General features: G+C 49.8%; 1 protein-coding gene across 1 annotated transcript in view; it reads left to right on the top strand.

Moving 5' to 3' along the window:
- The first annotated feature begins 2,025 nt into the window (after window positions 1–2,025).
- The window catches only part of ALDH4A1 (aldehyde dehydrogenase 4 family member A1), a 30,306-nt gene continuing 12,716 nt past the window's right edge, over window positions 2,026–19,615 (top strand). The window contains exons 1-10 of the mRNA XM_028741574.2: window positions 2,026–2,182; window positions 6,914–7,007; window positions 8,660–8,752; window positions 9,727–9,774; window positions 10,226–10,381; window positions 11,264–11,413; window positions 12,599–12,673; window positions 14,227–14,414; window positions 15,973–16,046; window positions 17,597–17,793. Of these exons, the coding sequence (XP_028597407.2) occupies window positions 2,142–2,182; window positions 6,914–7,007; window positions 8,660–8,752; window positions 9,727–9,774; window positions 10,226–10,381; window positions 11,264–11,413; window positions 12,599–12,673; window positions 14,227–14,414; window positions 15,973–16,046; window positions 17,597–17,793 (1,116 nt within the window). The 5' untranslated portion in view covers window positions 2,026–2,141. The remainder of the gene's footprint in view (window positions 2,183–6,913; window positions 7,008–8,659; window positions 8,753–9,726; window positions 9,775–10,225; window positions 10,382–11,263; window positions 11,414–12,598; window positions 12,674–14,226; window positions 14,415–15,972; window positions 16,047–17,596; window positions 17,794–19,615) is intronic.

Raw genomic sequence — 19,615 nt, 5'->3', positions numbered from 1 at the left:
CCCCCCCCTTTTCCTCCCGCCTCGCCTGATGGAACTGAGAGCTGCAGATGGAGCACAAGAGAAAAGATACAGAACTGCAGCAGCATCTTCGTAGCTTGGACTTCGTTTTGCACAAAAAGTGATTGCTGATTGTAGTTATTTAATTGCAGTGTTTCATCAACTGGTGTCTTGAGCAGCAACCTCTGGAAACGAAGGGCTAAAAACCGGTTCTGCTCTCCCAAATTATCTGGTCCCTTTTAACTTTGTATTTCAGCTGGTTGACTAAAATCCCTTATTTTGGCTGCTGATCCCTTATTTTCAAATCTGTAAGTTGACAGCTATGCAGAGAAAGCTCTTCCCTCTATCAGTGGTTCTCAACCTTGGGTCCCCAGATGTTTTTGGCCTACAACTCCCATGATCCCTAGCTCACAGGACCAGTGGTCAGGGATGATGGGAGTTGTAGGCCAAAAACATCTGGGGACTCAAGGGTGAGAAAGGCTGCATGGGTAGTGAAATAAAAAATTTAAGGTCTTATATATATAATAAATCTTCATAAATGTACCAACCAAGCGCATACATAGATGTGTGGACCACATGTCTGGGGCAGCACAGGAGGACCGCCCTGAAACCGTTTTCAAATGTGTTTTCTACAAGGAGGGAGGAGGTGGGGGAGCCTCCCCATTGTCTTTTTGTTCACAAATCCTAATTTAAGGGTATGTTTGTGTATGATTAGGGTGAGCCTGTGACCTGGCTCAGGAACTAAGTATTTGTCATTACAAAAGACTGGCCAGGCTCCCCAGGGTATCCAATCAAGTAAGCATTAACAGGTAATCTGCCAGACAGGAGGTAAACAACGCACTCAGATTTCTGCTGTAGATCACCCTTTCTGTGATGTAGGTCTGATGTATCTGGGGTGGTGTTCTTGAGCTACACCCCTTCTGTGATGTAGGTATGATGTTTCTGGGGGTGGTCTTGGACTCCAAGGGGGGCAATTTAAAATGTCTATATAAGGGCGGACACACCTTTGTTCTGGGTCCTCCTCCTTCTCCGGCGTGTGAAGAGGGCACCCTGTTGCAACAGTTCAATAAAGATCAGGCTTACAAGCTGCTTTGCTCCTCAATATTCTCTGGTTGGCCTCTGTTATTTTCTCCGACCGATGGAGAACCTGGAGAGGACTCTATAAGGGCTCTTGTGTCCCCCATAAGGGAATAAGGGCAGATTTACGTTTATTACAGTAGGCAAACTAAGGACCGGGGGCCGGATCCGGGCCAATCGTCTTCTAAATCCAGCCTGCGGACGGTCCGGGAATCAGTGTGTTTTTACATGAGTAGAATGTGTGCTTTTACTAGAAATGCATCTCTGGGTTATTTGTGGGCCATAGGAATTCGTTCATACCCCCCCCCCCCCAAAATATAGTCCAGCCCCCCACAAGGTCTGAGGGCCGGTGGACCGGCCCCCTGCTGAAACGTTTTGCTGACCCCTGGCCTAGAGGCATCTTCATCGCACGGGCAGCTGCACCAGTTGCATTTATGCCTGTGGTCCAGCTGCCGCAGACTAATGGGAAATGCTTGCCTGGGTCTGGGGCCGATATCCAACCCTTTGTGAATGCATTGGAAATGCTGCAGGATTCCTTAGTTTGCCCCCCCCCCGCCCAATTCCACACCCGCCTTCTTAGCTGATTCCCCCTTTAAGAGAGCTTTGCTGCGTTTCCCCTTTACCTCTCTCATTTAAAGGTTGCAACTTGAAGCCGGCGTCTGATTGGTCGGAACTCTGCGGTGCCGCCTTCTGGTTGGTTCCCGCGGCTCCCTCCCCGTTTTCCGAAGAGCATTGGGTTAGCCTACTTGCCTTTCTTTGGGGGGGGGAGGCAAAGGAAGAATCTAAATATAGATACTTTCAGCTAGAGATATTTAAGGCTGAACTCCGCTGAGAAAATATACATAACAATAAATGCTTTCGGAGCTATGTTCTGTAGCAATGCGTAATGGGTTGTACTTCTCGGGGGGAGGATGCAGATATCTCCCCCGCATTGCTAAGAGAATGGTCCATTCCAAATTAAGGAACGGGGAGGGGTTACCCCTTTCCAGGCGTGCTTTGCTCCCAGTTTGGGATTCCTTTTTGCAAAGCCTCTAAAGAGAGAGATATATAAAGTGTATATACGCAGGATGTTGCTTCCTCTGTTACAGAGAACGCTACCCAGGGTGGGGTGAGTTTGAATTATTGGGGGGGGGGAGGGGGAGATTATTTGGGGCGGGGGGCAAATCTTCTCTTTCCTGTCTTGAATCCCGATTTTCCAAGTGTGGGGAAACCCCATGTGCCCCATGTGCTCCTGTATATAATAGTAGTAGTAGTAGTATAGTAGTTTATTATTTATACCCCGCCCATCTGGCTGGGTTTCCCCAGCCACTCTGGGCAGCTTCCAACAGAATATTAAAATACAATAACCTATTAAACATTGAAAGCTTCCCTAAACAGGGCTGCCTTCAGATGTCTTCTAAAAGTTTGGTAGTTGTTTTTCTCTTTGACATCTGGTGGGAGGGCGTTCCACAGGGCGGGCACCACTACCGAGAAGGCCCTCTGCCTGGTTCCCTGTAGCTTTGCTTCTTGCAGTGAGGGAATCGCCAGAAGGCCCTCGGCGCTGGACCTCAGGGTCCAGGCAGAACAATGGAGGTGGAGACGCTCCTTCAGGTATACTGGACTGAGGCCGTTTAGGGCTTTAAAGGTCAGCACCAACCCTTTGAATTGTGCTCGGAAACATACTGGGAGCCAGTGTAGGTCTTGCAGGACCGGTGTTATGGGGTCTCGGCGGCTGCTCCCAGTCACCAGTCTAGCTGCCGCATTCTGGATTAGTTGTAGTTTCCTGGCTGGCTTTTATATTGGGTATTGCAGAGCCCCTCTTATAGAAGTCTGAAAGTGACCCACCCCCATTTTGAAAGGAAGGTCTTCTTGCCACTATCTGATCACCCTTTGGGATGGTGGGGGGAGTCTGGAGCCCTTAGTTCTAGGGGTATCTCTGAAGTAACCTCCTTCCTTGCGTGCAAAAGTACCCCTCCAGTAAACAAAGATCAAAACTGGGCAGTCCCTTTTACTTTTTTTGGGGGGGGGGGGTAGGGAACCTCCTAGTAGCTTCCCCAGGAATTACTTTTCTAGTCATTCCTCAATGAATAGCCCCCTTCTACTGATTCCTAACGTAAGGACCCCTTCCTGCAAGCCTAACTTCACTTAATCTGTGAGTTAAGCTCCATTCAATTCAATGGGACATTTATGTATACATGGTTAGGATTTCAGCCATGATCTCTTTCTGTCTCCTGGATCTTACTCTCTTGTGCTGTTTTAAGGATTTGCGGTTTCAAACTGTCAGTAAACATTCTATTGGTGGATGGTAGCAGGGGATAAGATCTGTATTTGTTGAGCTGTGTCTCACATTAGCCCTCCTTTGAGTAAACTCATAAACTTAATGGACATTGTCAAACTTGAGACCATTAATTTCAGTAGGTCTAATCTGGGTAAAACTAACCCATAGTATTTCTCTCCTGGGACAGGCACCCAGTTCCTCTCTTTTTATCTCCAGAAGCCTTTCGCTTTCTGAGACTTTGACCATGCCCCAAAAGAGCAATTTCCCCAAATTCAGATAACCTGGAAAAAACCAGATCTGGGGGAGGGGTTCTTAGGTGTCTTTCCCTCTCTCCCCAGGCAGTCAAAGATTTTGCAAGGAGCTTCAAGGCAAGAACTTTGACAGAGGTTGGGTGGCTGCTCTGATGAAATTTTCTGGCCTGTCGTCAGCAAGTGGAATTTTTTCTTTCTCCCCCCCACCAGCAAAAGAACTTCAGTGGGAGGTTGAAAGATGATTCGAGCTCTTAAAAATTAAACTGCAGGAGGAGAACTTCTGCATTTTTGCCCTTCAGAGTGCTTGCCTTATATTTGGAAAATAATTATTTATAGGCTTTAAATTAAAATGCTGATCCCAGGCTTTACTGCTAAATTCATTATTATTGTTAATTACCCAACCTTCACCCTAAGGCGATCAGGTCCTTGAGGTGGTAAAACCAACACATGATTTTTAAAAAGACGCATTTGTGTTGTTGTTTTTTAAAATTCAGACTGAAATAAAAATGAAATAAAACATTTAAAAAGATAGCAACAGGGCGATAGTTCCCATTCAGCTTTGGCAGACTTGGCCAAATGGAAACATCACAATTTTGGTGTGGTCTTACCAACTCAAATCATTTGCGCATTTAGTTCAGTGCTGTCTACTCTGACTGGCAGCAGCTCTCCAGGGTTTCAGGCAGGGGGAATCCCAGCCCTAGCTAGAGATGCTAGTTATTGAATCTGGGACCTTCTATTATGCCCCTTTCAGATGCAGCTGAACTACAACTCCCACCGCTGCTGGCTCTGCTTGCTGGGTCTGCCGGGAGTTGTAGTTCAGCAACATCCAGAGGGCCTTAATTCTGAAGTCTATCTCTTGCCTCCCATTGACATAGATTCCTGGTAATTCCAACAGTCCCGTTATCTCTATCTGCCTCGCACCTTTCCTTTCCTTATCGCAGCTAATGAGGGCTTGGATTTTATCAGCACTTGCATGAGATAACAGACCAGCAAAGCCACCATCTTAGGAAAGCAAACACACGCAGCCGGTCTGCTTTCCCCATGTCTCTCCAACTGCACTTGCCCTAAAGTTCTTAAAGAAAATTCGAGCTGGCTCGCTGGCCTGGTGTGGAGAAGAATGTCAAACTTTGCACCAAGACGCACAGGTCCAGCTACAGTCTGCTGAGCAAACTGTTGAACTTTGGACTGAAGGCCAAAACATTGGGCAGGCTGTGTTGGCAATGGCAGCGTCCCTGTAACAAGATCTTTTGCTAGTGCTGTTCATAATAATAATAATAATAATAAATTTTATTTATATCCCGCCCTCCCCAGCCGAAGCCGGGCTCAGGGTGGCTAACAACACTAAAACAGTACAACATTATAAATACATTCTAAAAATTAATTAAAATACAAATTGATGGCAACCATAGACTAAAGCTTTGTAGAGATTGCCAAAGGAGGGAGTCAGGCTGCGCCCTGACCAAAGGCCTGGTGGAACAGCTCTGTCTTGCAGGCCCTCTGGAAAGATGTCAAGTCCTGCAGGGCCCTTGTCTCTTGCGACAGAGCGTTCCACCAGGTTGGAGCCGCAACCGAAAAAGCTCTGGCTCTAGTTGAGGCCAGCCTAACCTCTCTGTGGCCTGGGACCTTCAAGATGTTTTTATTTGAAGACCGTAAGTTCCTCTGTGGGGCATACCAGGAGAGGCGGTCCCGTAGGTACGAGGGTCCTAGGCCGTATAGGGCTTTAAAGGTTAAAACCAGCACCTTAAACCTGATCCTGTACTCCACCGGGAGCCAGTGCAGCTGGTATAGCACCGGGTGAATGTGATCTCGCAGCGAAGACCCCGTAAGGAGTCTCGCTGCGGCATTCTGCGCCCGCTGGAGTTTCTGGGTCAGTCTCAAGGGCAGCCCCACGTAGAGCAAGTTACAATAATCCAGTCTGGAGGTGACTGTCGCGTGGATCACAGTGGCTAGGTCAGGGCGAGAGAGGTAAGGAGCCAACTGCTTAGCTTGGCGGAGATGAAAAAATGCCGCCTTTGTTATAGCTGCAATCTGCGCCTCCATGGAGAGGGAGGTATCGAAGATTACACCCAAACTCTTAACGGACGGTGCTGGCACTAATTGCACCCCCGCAAGAGAAGGGAGTTGCCCCCTCAATCTCATATCGTCCCGTCCCAGCCAGAGGACCTCTGTCTTCGAAGGATTTAACTTCAACCGGCTCCCACGTAACCATCCAGCCACAGCTTCCAAGCATCTGATCAGTGTGTCTGGGGCCGAGTCAGGATGGCCATCCATCAACAGATAGAGTTGGGTGTCATCAGCATACTGATGGCAGCCCAGCCCAAAACTCCGGACAAGCTGGGCAAGGGGGCACATAAAGATGTTAAAAAGCATCGGGGAGAGAATCGCACCCTGAGGCACTCCACACACCAAGGAGTGGCGGGATGACAATTCCCCCCCAAGCGCCACCCTCTGTCCCCGACCAGAGAGAAACAAGCGCAGCCATTGAAGGGCTGTGCCCTGGATCCCCACGTCGGCAAGGCGGTGGTCCAGGAGTTCGTGATCGACCATGTCGAAGGCTGCTGACAGGTCTAGAAGAATCAGCAGCCCCGACCCGCCTCGATCCAGCTGCCTACGGAGATCATCTGTTAAGGCGACCAGAGCCGTCTTGGTCCCATGACCAGCGCGGAAGCCGGGCTGGAATGGATCCATAGCTGTCAACTGTCCCTTATTTGGCGGGGAAGTCCCTTATCCAGGCGCTGTGTCCCGCTGCTGTCCCTTATTGATGATGCCCCTTAAATATCCCGGGTTCCAAAGGAAGCAGCTCCTCTCCCTCCCTCCCTGCCGGCCAGGGAGGCTCCAACTGTGCTGCTTGGCAGCGTTGTTCACCCAATAAGGAGTCTAAGAACGACTGGGGGGTGGAGCTTGCATGCCTTGTGCCTGGAGACTCGCCTTTGCTCAGCGCTTCCCAGCGGAGAGGTGACTGTGGTTTTTCTTGCTGCATCCCCTTTGCCGGGTTGCTGCGCTGTGGGAACCACCGCTTGAGGCTTCGTTTGGCTGCTGGCTGGGCTTTCTGCATTTGGCTCGGAGGGGCTCAGAAGTTGAACATACCTGTGTTCGGAAAATCCCTTATTTTGGCTGCTGATCCCTTATTTTCGAGGCTGCTGGTCCCTTATTTTCAAATCTGTAAGTTGACAGCTATGGCGCTGTTGTGGATGTCATTCTGTAGCCGTCATCCACCACGGCCTTTCTGTAAAAGGACCCAGCAGCTTAATAGGGGGTAATTCCCAAAGGGACCCGTGAACTAACATTTCTCCCTTTTCTTTCTCCCTTCTCCCACCTGCCCCGCTACCAGGTTGCGATGGCAGCACCGAGCCACTGCAGAGGTGGCCAACGAACCCATTTTGGCATTCAAGTCCGGCAGCCCCGAACGAGCAGCTCTGCAGAAGGTACTGCATAGAGGAGATATACGCACTTTGGGCATTGTTGAACTTGACCATCACTTGCCTTTACTGCCCCTCACTGCCTCCGTCACAACTCTGCCTTCTTTTAATGCCAGAATGGGGAAGCCTTGGCCCTCCAGATGTTGCTGCCACGGCTGATGGGAATTGGGAGTGTAGCAACATCTGGAAGGCCCACAGTTCCCCCATCCCTAAACGAGACCATCACTTGCCTTTACTGCCCCCAGCTACCGTATTTTTCCATGTATAACACACCCCTGTGTATAACACACCCTCTCTTTTTCGGGACTAAAAATTGAGAAAATGGGGGGAGATTGCCCAGAGTTGCTGAGCTTTTTTGGGGAGGGGATTGCCCACAGTTGCTGAACTTTTTCGGGGAGAATTGCCTAGACATGTTGAAAATTGCTCACCCACAGGGCTGCTACAACCAATCGCACACACATCCACAAAGCCACCAATCATCTGCACACTCGCCGAAAGCAAGCGCCAAGCACCCGCCCAATTGCCGCAGCAGCCAATAGCCAGCGGACCTTGACGCACCCACCAATAACACGCAAAAATGCCGCTGGCAATCTCCTACTTGCGACAGCCAACAATCGCTTGTCCCAACTCTCCACTATCCTTGTATAAGACGAGCCCCATTTTTTTGCATAATTTTCAAATAAAAAACCCTCATCCTATACATGGAAAAATACGGTACTTCCATCAGCTACTGTTTTTCTTGTGCATTTTTTACTTCTTCATACCTACTTCCTTGGGTTATGGGGCTTTTCATGCCAAAGCGTTTTTACTGTTATGCCAACTTAGGTACCCTAATTCGAAGCATCCTCAGATTTTGCATCCTATTCAACTTCTAGAGTGTCATGCTGTTTTGGAAGAAGTTAAAGGTAAAGGTCCAAAGGTTAGGTCCAGTCGCGGATGACTCTGGGGTTGCATGCTCATCTCGCTCTATAGGCCGAGGGAGCCGGTGTTTGTCCGTAGACAGTTTTTCCAGGTCATGTGGCCAGCAGGACTAAGCCGCTTCTGGCGAACCAGAGCAGTGCACAGAAACGCAGTTTACCTTCCTGCCACAGCAGTACCTATTTATCTACTTGCACTGGTGTGCTTTTGAAGTGCTAGGTTGGCAGGAGCTGGGACAGAGCAACGGCAGCTCACCCCGTTGCGGGGATTCGAACTGCCGACCTTCCGATCAGCAAGCCCTAGGCTCTGTGGTTTAGACCACAGTGCCACCCGCATCCCTTTGGAAGAAGTTACATAACCCTTAATCTTATTTATACATGTATGGGTCTGAGTGACAGACGTCTTTGTTACATATCTTTAGGCACCAGCCAGAAACATTCTTTCCCCTCCAGGCCTTTGGCTACTTCAACCATCTATGGCCTTTTAAACTGTGTTATTGTTTTTGTTTGTTACTATGTTACGTATTTTTGTGTTTTTATGTTGTAAATTACTCTATGATCCTTGGATAAAGGGCAGTATAGAAATTTAATAATTGTAGTTGTAATAATAATAATAATTTTAATGCAGAGATGGGGAATGAAGCCATGGCTTACAGATATTGCTGAACTACAGTTCCCATCCGGTGTTAGAAACTCAGATATATAAGCTGGGCACCAAATGGCTCTTAACTCTTTCTGTAGGCTCTAAATGATTTGAAAGTCAAGACCGAATCCATCCCATGTGTCGTCGGAGGAGAGGAGGTGTGGACAGCTGATGTGAGGTATCAAGTCTCGGTGAGTTCCGTCGGCAAACTTCCGCTTATATTTATATTTTGTTAGTGGCCTGACATAGCCCTGTGATGAATTTTCCCTCCGCTATCCAAAATCACTAAGCTGTCGAGATTTTGTTTTTAGATTTTGTTTGGGAAGGATAACCTCTCTGTCGCTGGAGCCTGTGGCGATGTAGCGGTTTGAGTGTCAGGCTAGGACCTGGGAGACCCGGGTTCAAATCCCGACACAGCCATAAAGCTCTCTGCAGGGACCTTGGGGGCCAGTTGCTGCTTTTGCCTACCTCACAGGGTTGTTGCTGGGATTAAGTGAGGGAAGGGAGGAACTATGTACACCTCTTGAGCTCCCTGGAGAAAAAGGCGGGATATAAATCCAATGAAAGAAAATCTTGTTGGGATTAGTTGCTACCTGGGTAGCCCTTGATATGAGCTTGAAATATTTATTGAAATATCTTCTGGAATGCCAATGGGCTTTATTCCTAGCTAAGACTACTGCTATCCTATATAAACTTAAAGGTAAAGGTAAAGGGACCCCTGACCATTAGGTCCAGTCATGACCCACTCTGGGGTTGTGGCGCTCATCTCGCTTTAATGGCCGAGGGAGCCGGCATACAGCTTCCGGGTCATGTGGCCAGCAGGATTAAGCCGCTTCTGGCGAACCAGAGCACGGAAACGCCGTTTACCTTCCCGCCAGAGCGATACCTATTTATCTACTTGCACTTTGACGTGCTTTCGAACTGCTAGGTTGGCAGGAGCAGGGACCGAGTAATGGGAGCTCACACCATTGTGGGGATTCGAACCGCCGACCTTCTGATCGGCAAGCCCTAGGCTCTGTGGTTTAACCCACAGCGCCACCCGCATCCCTTGCACCACCTGGGGGTAAATCCCGTTGAACCTTGGGAGATGGGGCTGGTTTCTGAGTAGACGGGCAGAACGTTACTATAAGGACCTCCAAAAATACCTTTTTCTTTTCTTTTTCAGCCTTTCAACCATTCCCACAAAGTGGCCAAATACTGCTACGCAGATAAGGTGAGCAGCTGGTATAGCACCGGGTGAATGTGATCTCGCAGCGAGGACCCCGTAAGGAGTCTCGCCATGGCATTCTGCACCCGCTGGAGTTTCTGGGTCAGTCTCAAGGGCAGCCCCACGTAGAGCGAGTTACAATAATCCAGTCTAGAGGTGACCGTCGCGTGGATCACAGTGGCTAGGTCAGGGCGAGAGAGGTAAGGAGCCAACTGCTTAGTTTGGTGGAGATGAAAAAATGCCGCCTTTGTTATAGCTGCAATCTGCGCCTCCATGGAAAGCAAGGTGTTGAAGATTACACCCAAACTCGTAACGGACGGTGCTGGCACTAATTGCGCCCCCGCAAGAGATGGGAGTTGCCCCCCCAATCCCATATCGTCCCTTCCCAGCCAAAGGACCTCTGTCTTCAATTTATTAATTCTTATAAACCTCCCCTGTCGTCTTCTCTGCCAACCAGGACTTGCTGAACAAGGCCATCAACGCCGCTGTGGCCGCCCGAAGGGAATGGGACCTACGGCCTGTCCAGGACCGTGCAGAGATATTTTTCAAAGCGGCCAACCTACTGAGCGGTCCCAGGAGAGCGGAAATCCTGGCCAAGACCATGGTGGGACAGGTGTGTGGTGTGTGGCGGGTCTAAAACCCCAGCAGGCTGTGCAAGGGATTATGGGAGATGCTTCTGTGGTTAGGACCCTCTCTGCCTTCCCGCGGCCTGTGTTGAGTTAGAAACAAAAATCTGAAAGAAGCAATATCATTTACAGCGGGCGCTCAGGTTGCGAGCGTGATCTGTGTGGGATGCACGTTGGCAACCCGCAGTGTTCGCAACCCGCATCTGTGCATGCGCGGGTTGCAATTTGGCGCTGCTGCGCATGCGCAAAGCACAATTTAGCACTTCTGCGCATGCACGGCCACCGAAACCCAGAAGTAACCTGTTCCTTTACTTCCAGGTTTCGGTGGTCCGCAACCCAAAAAAACGCAACCTGAAGTGTCTGTAACCCAGGGTATGACTGTATTTCTTTCTTTTACTAAAATTTTATATACTGCTTGATTGCAGGGGGTTGACCCTTGGCAGTCCCTTCCAACTCTACAGTCCTTGGATTGTATGGTTGCAAAAGAAAAGAAACCCAATATTTTTGCACCTAGTCTTTGGAACTCTCTGCCCCTTGATACCGGGCAAGCATCTTCACCATACACCTGGTGCCTGCTGAAAACGTTTTTGATTAGGCAAAGTCGATCCAGACACATAGAATGCTTGCGAGAGTTTTGATCCGATTTTCAACACCTTGTTGATTTTTTCCAGTGTTTCAAATGTTTGATTTTAACTTTTTTTAAAAGTAATAATTTCATTGTTCTGCTCATTTTTCTTTTACGAATGCTGAAAGAGTATTATGTGGTAGCTCTGTGTTAAGGGGAGGGAAGCAGAGGCCCGTGTGGATAAGGGACCGAACATGAACTTGGAAGAATGGCAACTTTGGAAAGTTTTGTTTGTTTAAACCAGGCAAAGACCGTCATCCAGGCGGAGATTGACGCGGCCGCGGAGCTGATCGACTTCTTCCGTTTCAATGCCAAATACGCAGTGGAGCTGGAGGAACAGCAGCCGCTCAGCGTTCCCCCCAGTACCAACAGCATGATCTATCGGGGGCTGGAGGTGGGGCACAAAGGTTGTTCCCCCCTGGGGTGGGATACCCTCTATGCGACAGTCAGGATAGAGACCATTGTGACTGGGGGTGGTTGGACCAGAAGATCGGGGGGGGGGGGTTTCCTTCTAACTCTGTAATTCTATGATCATAAAGACAACAATCCAGGTCAGTTCTGTGTCCAGGGCAGCTATTTACCAGCTCCATCTGGTACGTAGGCTGAGACCCTACCTGTCCGCGGACTGTCTCGCCAGAGTGGTGCATGCTCTAGTTATCTCCCGCTTGGACTACTGCAATGTGCTCTACGTGGGGCTACCAGAATGCCGCAGCTAGACTGGTGACTGGGAGTGGCTGCCGAGACCACATAACACCGGTCTTGAAAGATCTACTCTGACTCCCAGTATGTTTCCAAGCACAATTCAAAGTGTTGGTGCTGACCCTAACCCTAACCTTTAAAGCCCTAAATGGCCTCAGCCCAGTATACCTGAAGGAGCATCTCCACCCCCATCGTTCTGCCCGGACACTGAGGTCCAGCGCTGAGAGCCTTCTGGTGGTTCCCTCGCTGCAAGAAGCCAAGTTACAGGGAACCAGGCAGAGGGCCTTCTCGGTAGTGGCACCCGCCCTGTGGAACGCCCTCCCATCAGATGTCAAGGAAATAAACAACTATCTCACTTTTAGAAGGCATCTGAAGGCAGCCCTGTTCAGGGAAGCGTTTAATGTTTAACAGACCACTGTATTTTAATCTTTTGTTGGAAGCTGCCCAGAGTGGCTGGGGAAACCCAGCCAGATGGGCGAGGTATAAATTATTATTATTATTATTATTATTATTATTATTATTATTATTATTAAGCACTTTGCTAAATGGCGGGGAGACGTTCGCCCCCCAACTTCTGACCATCTTATTAGTCCCGCTCACCGACCTTTTCTGACTTCTGCATGGTTTCAAGCTTGCCTGTGCACAATGAGGGCTAGAAGCTTTGCAGGGCTGTGTGGTTTTTTTTTAATGAAAGCGAAGTTTCTCAGGGAGCTGCAGCCCTGTGCATATTTTAAAAAAACAGATGCTACAGATGCTTTTGTGGGCTCATTCGCTCGCTCGCCCTAACCCTAACCCTAACCCTCCCCCTCCCCCTCGAGAAACTCTTCCGTGGCTGCTTATTCCACGGTCCTAATTCATCCTTTTTTCCCTACTCCTGCAGGGTTTCGTTGCTGCCGTCTCCCCCTTCAACTTCACCGCCATCGGAGGGAACCTGGCAGGAGCTCCCGCTTTGATGGTGAGTAATCGGGGGGGGGGGGGGGGGCCTGGGCAGCTCTTTGGTGTTCTGTCCTCCCCCCACCAACCAGTGGCAGGGGGAGTTTTGGGGAGAAGTGTTTCTCCCCCCTCACCACGTATTTCTACACCCGGCCCTGTGCTTTTTGAACACCAGGGGGGGTCCCTCCTGGTGTCCCTCCTGCTGCCTGCTGAGCTGAGCATCTCACGGGGAAAGCGTTCCGGTTCTTAAACATCACCCTCCCTCCCCTTGCCGTCCTCCGGACATTTTACAAAAAGGTCTTTTTTCAAAACTAGGAAACTTTCTCGAAGTTTGCTAGGCAATCCTGAGACGGGGAGGAGAGTGGGTTAGGGACAAAAGCACCTATCCAATCTCTCAAATTCAAGAACGTATGAATTTAGGAATAATCAGGCCACTGTCCCAACTAGTCCCTCAAGCGCAAGGGCCTTCTCCCCTCCTGTAGTTTTCCGCAAAAACAGAGGTTGGGAGCCATCACTGCCTCCAGTGGCAGGCAGTTCCATAGTTTATACGCTGCATGAACAAGTTATTTCATGTTATCTGTCTCGAATCTTCCAACGTTTGGCTGCGTTGGAGGAGTTCTAGTGTTACGAGAGAGGGAGAAAATATTTTCTCTCTCTGCTTTCTCCATGCCACGCCCAAATTTGTAAACTTCTATCATGCCCCCTCTTCCTTGCTTTTTCTCAAAGCCAGAGTTTCCCAAACTTGGGTCTCCAGCTGTTTTTGGACTACAATTCCCATCATCCATGACCACTGGTCCTGCTAGACATGGATGATGGGAGTTGTAGTCCAAAAACAGACCCAAGTTTGGGAAACCCTGCTCTAAACTAAAAAGTCCCAAATGCTGCAACCTTTTCTCGCAGGGGAGTCTCTACACCCCCTCGATCGCTTTGCCCTGTTCTGAACCTTTTGAAACTCGACAGTGTCCTTTTTGAGGTGAGGCTCAACCTGGGAAAGTCTTTCATACCTGCAGAGCTCATTCCTGCCATCTCCAGGTAGGCTTGAGATGTCCTCTTTGTGAAGCCCTGGGAGCTGCTGCCAGTTCGTGTAGACAATACTGAGCTATATGTACCAATTGGTCTGATAAGGCAGCTTCCTGTTCAGTGTTCAGCCTGCTGAGTGAGACCGCAGCGAGCCCACCTATTCTTGTCTCTCCTACTGCTTGTCCCCGAGCGACTGGCATTTTGGAGATAGACTGCACCCGTACACAAAGGCTCCATTCCGTGCCACAGTGGCTATTTAACAACATCCAAAGGCCCAAAGTCAAGCCAGCCTCCTGCTTCCCACGCCAGCTGATCAGACGCATCTGGGAAGCCAAAAATCAGGGCACAAAGGCAACAGCTCTCTGCCCTTGTTTCTGCAAAGCAGCTGGCATTCTCAGGTACACTGCCCCTGAACTTGGAGGTTCCATTTAACTGTCCTAACTAAATACCAAGTGCATTGCAGGCGGGTGGACTAGAATCCCTTCCAGGTCTACACTTCTATGATTCTGTGACAAATCTGATTTGCTTTGTGGCCTTTGCTTTCTCCCCTTCCAGGGGAACGTGGTCCTCTGGAAACCTAGCGACACAGCCATGCTGTCCAGCTATGCCGTCTACAAGATCCTTTTGGAAGCCGGGCTCCCGCCCAACGTCATCCAGTTCGTCCCAGCCGACGGCCCCGTTTTTGGCGATACAGTGACCGCCTCGGAGCACTTTTGTGGGCTCAACTTCACCGGCAGTGTACCGTGAGTTAGGAGGGGTGGGAGACCTCCTGTTTGTAGGCTGCCACCGATTTGAAGTTGTCTTTACAGGTTGTTCAATTTCCTGTTCATAGGCTTCCACTTCCTGGAAGACCTGTTTACGGGATGCTCAGCTTCCTGTTTACAAGCTTCTACTTCCTGGAAGACCTGTTTACGGGATGCTCAGCTTCCTGTTTACAAGCTACTTCCTGGAAGACCTGTTTACGGGATGCTCAGCTTCCTGTTTACAAGCTTCCACTTCCTGGAGGTCATATTTGTGGGCAGCTCAGCTTCCTATTTATAGGCTGCCACTTCCTGGAAGAGTTGTTTACTTCCTGCTTACATACTGACACTTCCTGGAAGTTGTATTTGCAAGTTTCTCAACTTCCTGTTTATAGACTGATACTTCCTGCAAGGTGAATTTGCAGCATGCTTGACTTCCTGTTTATAGGTACCACTTCCTGGAAGAGTTGTTTACGGGATGCTCAGCTTCCTGCTTACACACTGACACTTCCTGGAAGTTGTATTTGCACGTTTCTCAACTTCCTGTTTATTGGCTGATACTTCCTGGAAGGTGTGTTTACGGGTTGCTCAACTTCCTGTTTATAGGTTGACACTTCCTGTCCGTGGCAGAGTGCAGGAGAGGCAAAGCCAGAAGTACTTCATTTCGTTCTCTCTCTCTCCCCCCTCTTTTTTCTTTCTTTTTGATTTCAAGTGTGACCAAACTCTTGCTTTTCAAAACAATAAAAATGCTAATGCTGTCATACCAGGAGTCCCACACTCCGGCGCTAATTTATGAGCTCCCCACCTTTTAAGGAGCAGGGGCGCATCCGAGCGTGGCGCTCGTTCAGAGGTTTAGAGGAGGCTGGCGCTTTTAATAGCCTCGCAGTCTTCTGAGAGCCAGAGATTGCAGGAGAGGGGGGTCAGGCAGGGGTGGAAATGGCAACTCCCGCTCGCCCCAGAAAACAGCAAATTGTAATGGGAGGGAGAGAGAGAATCTGCTGATGCAGCCTCTGCCAGAAATTAAGCGGCTGGCTGGTGGCAAACAGAATTTGGTGCCCTGTGAATTGTAGAATTGTTAGAGCTGGAAGGGACTCCACAGGGACATCTAGTCCAACCCCCTAGAGATTGAACCCAGGATCACATACAATATGTTTAGGGGCAGGCTTGACAGATCGAAACAGAAATTATAATCTATAATTATGTGTTATAATTATTATATAATTATGTGTGTATGCAACATCACTGTTCATACAAACATCGGAAGAGCCTGAATTCTGAAATTCTGCATCATGAGAGCCAGTGTGGTGTAGTGGTTAAGAGCGGTAGATTCGTAATCTGGGGAACTGGGTTCGTGTCTCTGCTCCTCCACATGCAGCTGCTGGGTGACCTTGGGCTAGTCACACTTCTTTGAAGTCTCTCAGCCCCACTCACCTCACAGAGTGTTTGTTGTGGGGGAGGAAGGGAAAGGAGAATGTTAGCCGCTTTGAGACTCCTTCGGGTAGTGATAAAGTGGGATATCAAATCCAAACTCTTCTTCTTCTTTTCCTCCCCTCCTTTCCAGAACCTTCAAACGCCTCTGGAAGCAGGTCTCCGAGAACCTGGATCGGTACCGCACCTTCCCACGGCTTGCTGGGGGTAAGCGTCTGATGTGGGTGATGCCGCCCCAATTCTCCACGGAGGCCGGAAAGACTTGAGTATTTCCTTGCATGAGTTGCTGTTATTACTCCTTTCCCCCAAGGAACTAAGAACACAACAACAGCCTGCGAGATCAGGACACGTGGCTCATCTAGCCCAGAATCCTGTCCTCACAGTGGCCAAGCTTGATGCCTCAATGGGAAGCCCACAATCAGGATCTGAACCCCAGAGCCCTCTCCCCATCCTGCCACTTTCAGCAACTGATATTCAGAAGCATAGTTGCCTCCAGCTGTAGCCATTGTGGTTGTTAGTCACTCAGTGAATGCATGAAGTGCTCAGGCAGGCTGGAAATAAACAGACCTGCGCTGTGCGATGTGCAGCGAACCTTTGGAACTCGCTGCTGCAGAACAGCAACTCTCCCCACATCTCAAGGCTCTTAGGAGAGAGCACCCTTGTTCTTGAGCTTTGCTTGTGGGCTTCCTGTAATGGGCATCTGTTTGGCCGCTGTGAGAATAGGATGCTGCGCTAGATGGCTTGATCCACCTGGGGTCTTCTTATACTCCTCCAGGAGGCATGTGGATTGGAAGGCTGAAATTCAGGTGATGGTTTGCCCGGAGACTCCGAGTTGCCTTCTGCCATGTTTCATTCATTCATTATACAACTGTACAGTGGACGCTCGGGTTGCGAACGTGATCCGTGTGGGATGCACGTTCGCAACCCGCAGCGGCGCGTCTGCGCACACATGGGTTGCGATTCGGCTCTTCTGCGCATGTGCAAAGCGTGATTTAGCGCTTCTGCGCATGCGTGACCGCCGAAACCGGAAGTCACCCGTTCCGGTACTTCTGGGTTTCGGCAGCCTGTAACCCAAAAAACCACAACCTGAAGCGTCTGTAACCCGAGGTATGACTGTACCTTGGTTTTCGAACAGCTTAGTTCTTGAATGTTTTGGCTCCTGAACACCGCAAACCCAGAAGTGACTGTTCCGGTTTGCGAACTATTTTTGGAAGCTGAACGTCCGGCTGGGCTTCTGATTGGCTGCAGCAGCTTCCTGCAGCCAATCGGAAGCCGTGCTTAGGTTTCTGAACATTTTGGAAGTCGAACGGACTTCTGGAACGGATTCCGTTCGACTTCCAAGGTACGACTGTATTTCAGTGCTGCTTTTCACTCGCCTGAGCCGCAAAGCGGTTTTGCATACAGTAATGACATAGCAGAGTGTCACGACCGCAAAATAAAATTATATAAAAAACAAGCAACAATTCAGTGTTTGATTGGGGTGTGTGTGTGTGTGTGTGTGTGTGAGAGAGAGAGAGAGAGAGAGAGAGAGAGAGAGAGAGAGTATTTCGGCTCCCAGAAACTGCAGGAGAGTGTCGCCGCTGGACTCGAGTCCTGCTCAGGGTACCTGGCTGGCCACTCTGAGAAGAGGAAGCTGGGCCAGGGTCCTGATCCAGCCACAGGGCTCTTCCGACGTTCTCACAAAGCACGGAAGTCAACGCCATTCTGCCGCTCAACTCCTGTGCCAAAGTCTCCCTTCTCTCTCCCCCTCTGCGCAGAGTGTGGCGGCAAGAACTTCCACTTTGTCCACTCCTCGGCGGACGTGCCCAGCGTGGTGAGCGGGACCCTGCGCTCGGCCTTCGAGTACGGCGGGCAGAAGTGCTCGGCCTGCTCCCGCCTCTACGCCCCCGACTCTCTGTGGCCCCGCATCAAAGCCGCGCTCCTGGAAGAGCACCGGAAGATCAAAGTGGGCGATGTGAGTGGGAAGACTCCTCTCCCGCTGAAGGGGCTTTGCGGCTCAGCGGGTGGCTGATGGGATTAGAGGCTGCACTTGGCTGGCTGCTAATTCCCATTGAAGGCACCTCTTTATCCCCTGCTTTCCCCCTCCCCGCTTTCGGGACCATCCCTGCCCCCTCCCCGCAATGCCTGACACCCCCTTTCCCTACAGAACTCTCTCCTTCGTCCTTAGTACAGTGGTACCTCAGGTTACATACGCTTCAGGTTACAGACTCCGCTAACCCAGAAATAGTGCTTCAGGTTAAGAACTTTGCTTCAGGTTGAGAACAGAAATTGTGCAGCGGTGGCACAGCGGCAGCAGGAGGCCCTATTAGCTTGTGGGGTGCCTCAGGGTTCTGTCCTCTCCCCCATGCTTTTTAATATCTATATGAAGCCGCTGGGAGAGATCATCAGGGGGTTTGGACTGGGTGTTCATCAGTATGCAGATGACACCCAGCTCTACCTCTCCTTTAAATCAGAACCAGTGAAGGAGGTGAAGGTCCTGTGTGAGTGCCTGGAGGCGGTTGGAGGATGGATGGCGGCTAACAGATTGGGGTTGAATCCTGACAAGACAGAAGTACTGTTTTGTGGGGACAGGGAGCGGGTTGGTGTGGGGGATTCCCTGGTTTTGAATGGGGTAACTGTGCCCCTGAAGGACCAGGTGCGCAGCCTGGGAGTCATTTTGGACTCACAGCTGTCCATGGAGGCACAGGTTAACTCTGTGTCCAAGGCAGCTGTCTACCAGCTCCACCTGGTACGCAGGCTAAGACCCTACCTGCCCGTGAACTGTCTTGCCAGATTGGTGCATGCTCTAGTTATCTCCTGCTTGGACTACTGCAACGCGCTCTACGTGGGGCTACCTTTGAAGGTGACCCGGAAACTGCAATTAATCCAGAATGCGGCAGCTAGACTGGTGACTGGGAGTGGCCGCTGGGACCACATAACACCGGTTCTGAGAGATCTGCTTTGGCTCCCAGTACGTTTCCGAGCACAATTCAAAGTGTTGGTGCTGACCTTTAAAGCTCTAAACGGCCTCGGTCCTGTATACCTGAAGGAGCGTCTCCACCCCCATTGTTCAGCCCGGACACTGAGATCCAGCGCCGAGGGCCTTCTGGTGGTTCCCTCATTGCGAGAAGTGAGGCTACAGGGAACCAGACAGAGGGCCTTCTCGGTAGTGGTGCCCGCCCTGTGGAACGCCCTCCCATCAGATGTCAAAGAGATAAATAATTACCTGACATTCGGAAGACATCTTAAGGCAGCCCTGTTCAGGGAAGTTTTTAATATGTAATGCTGTACTGTTTTTAACACTGATTGGGAGTCACCCAGAGTGGCTGGGGAAACTCAGCCAGGTATAAATAAATAAATAAATAAATAAATAATAATAATAATAATAATAATAATTATTATTATTATTTATTATTATTAAAGTGGTGCTTCAGGTTAAGAACAGTTTCAGGTTAAGAATGGACCCCCGGAATGAATTAAGTACTTAACCCAAGGTACCACTGTACTCCCCACCCCCTCTCTGGCAATTAGAAATTAACTTGTTGCCTACACAGGCAAGGGTTGGTTGCACATAACAGACTAATTAAAAAAAACCAAAATCGCTGCCTTTTGCCATCCCTCCCTTTTTTTCCAGAAAGCTATTGATGGCTACTAGCCATGGTGGCAGGATGCGGGTGGAGCTGTGGGTTAAACCACAGAGCCTAGGACTTGCCAATCAGAAGGTCGGCGGTTCGAATCCCCACAACGGGGTGAGCTCCTGTTGCTCGGTCCCTGCTCCTGCCAACCTAGCAGTTCGA

Source organism: Podarcis muralis, chromosome 7, assembly GCF_964188315.1.
Source record: "Podarcis muralis chromosome 7, rPodMur119.hap1.1, whole genome shotgun sequence".
Taxonomy (NCBI): Eukaryota; Metazoa; Chordata; class Lepidosauria; order Squamata; family Lacertidae; genus Podarcis; species Podarcis muralis.
Note: the sequence above shows the minus strand (reverse complement) of the source record. Positions and strands in the feature narration are given on the sequence as shown.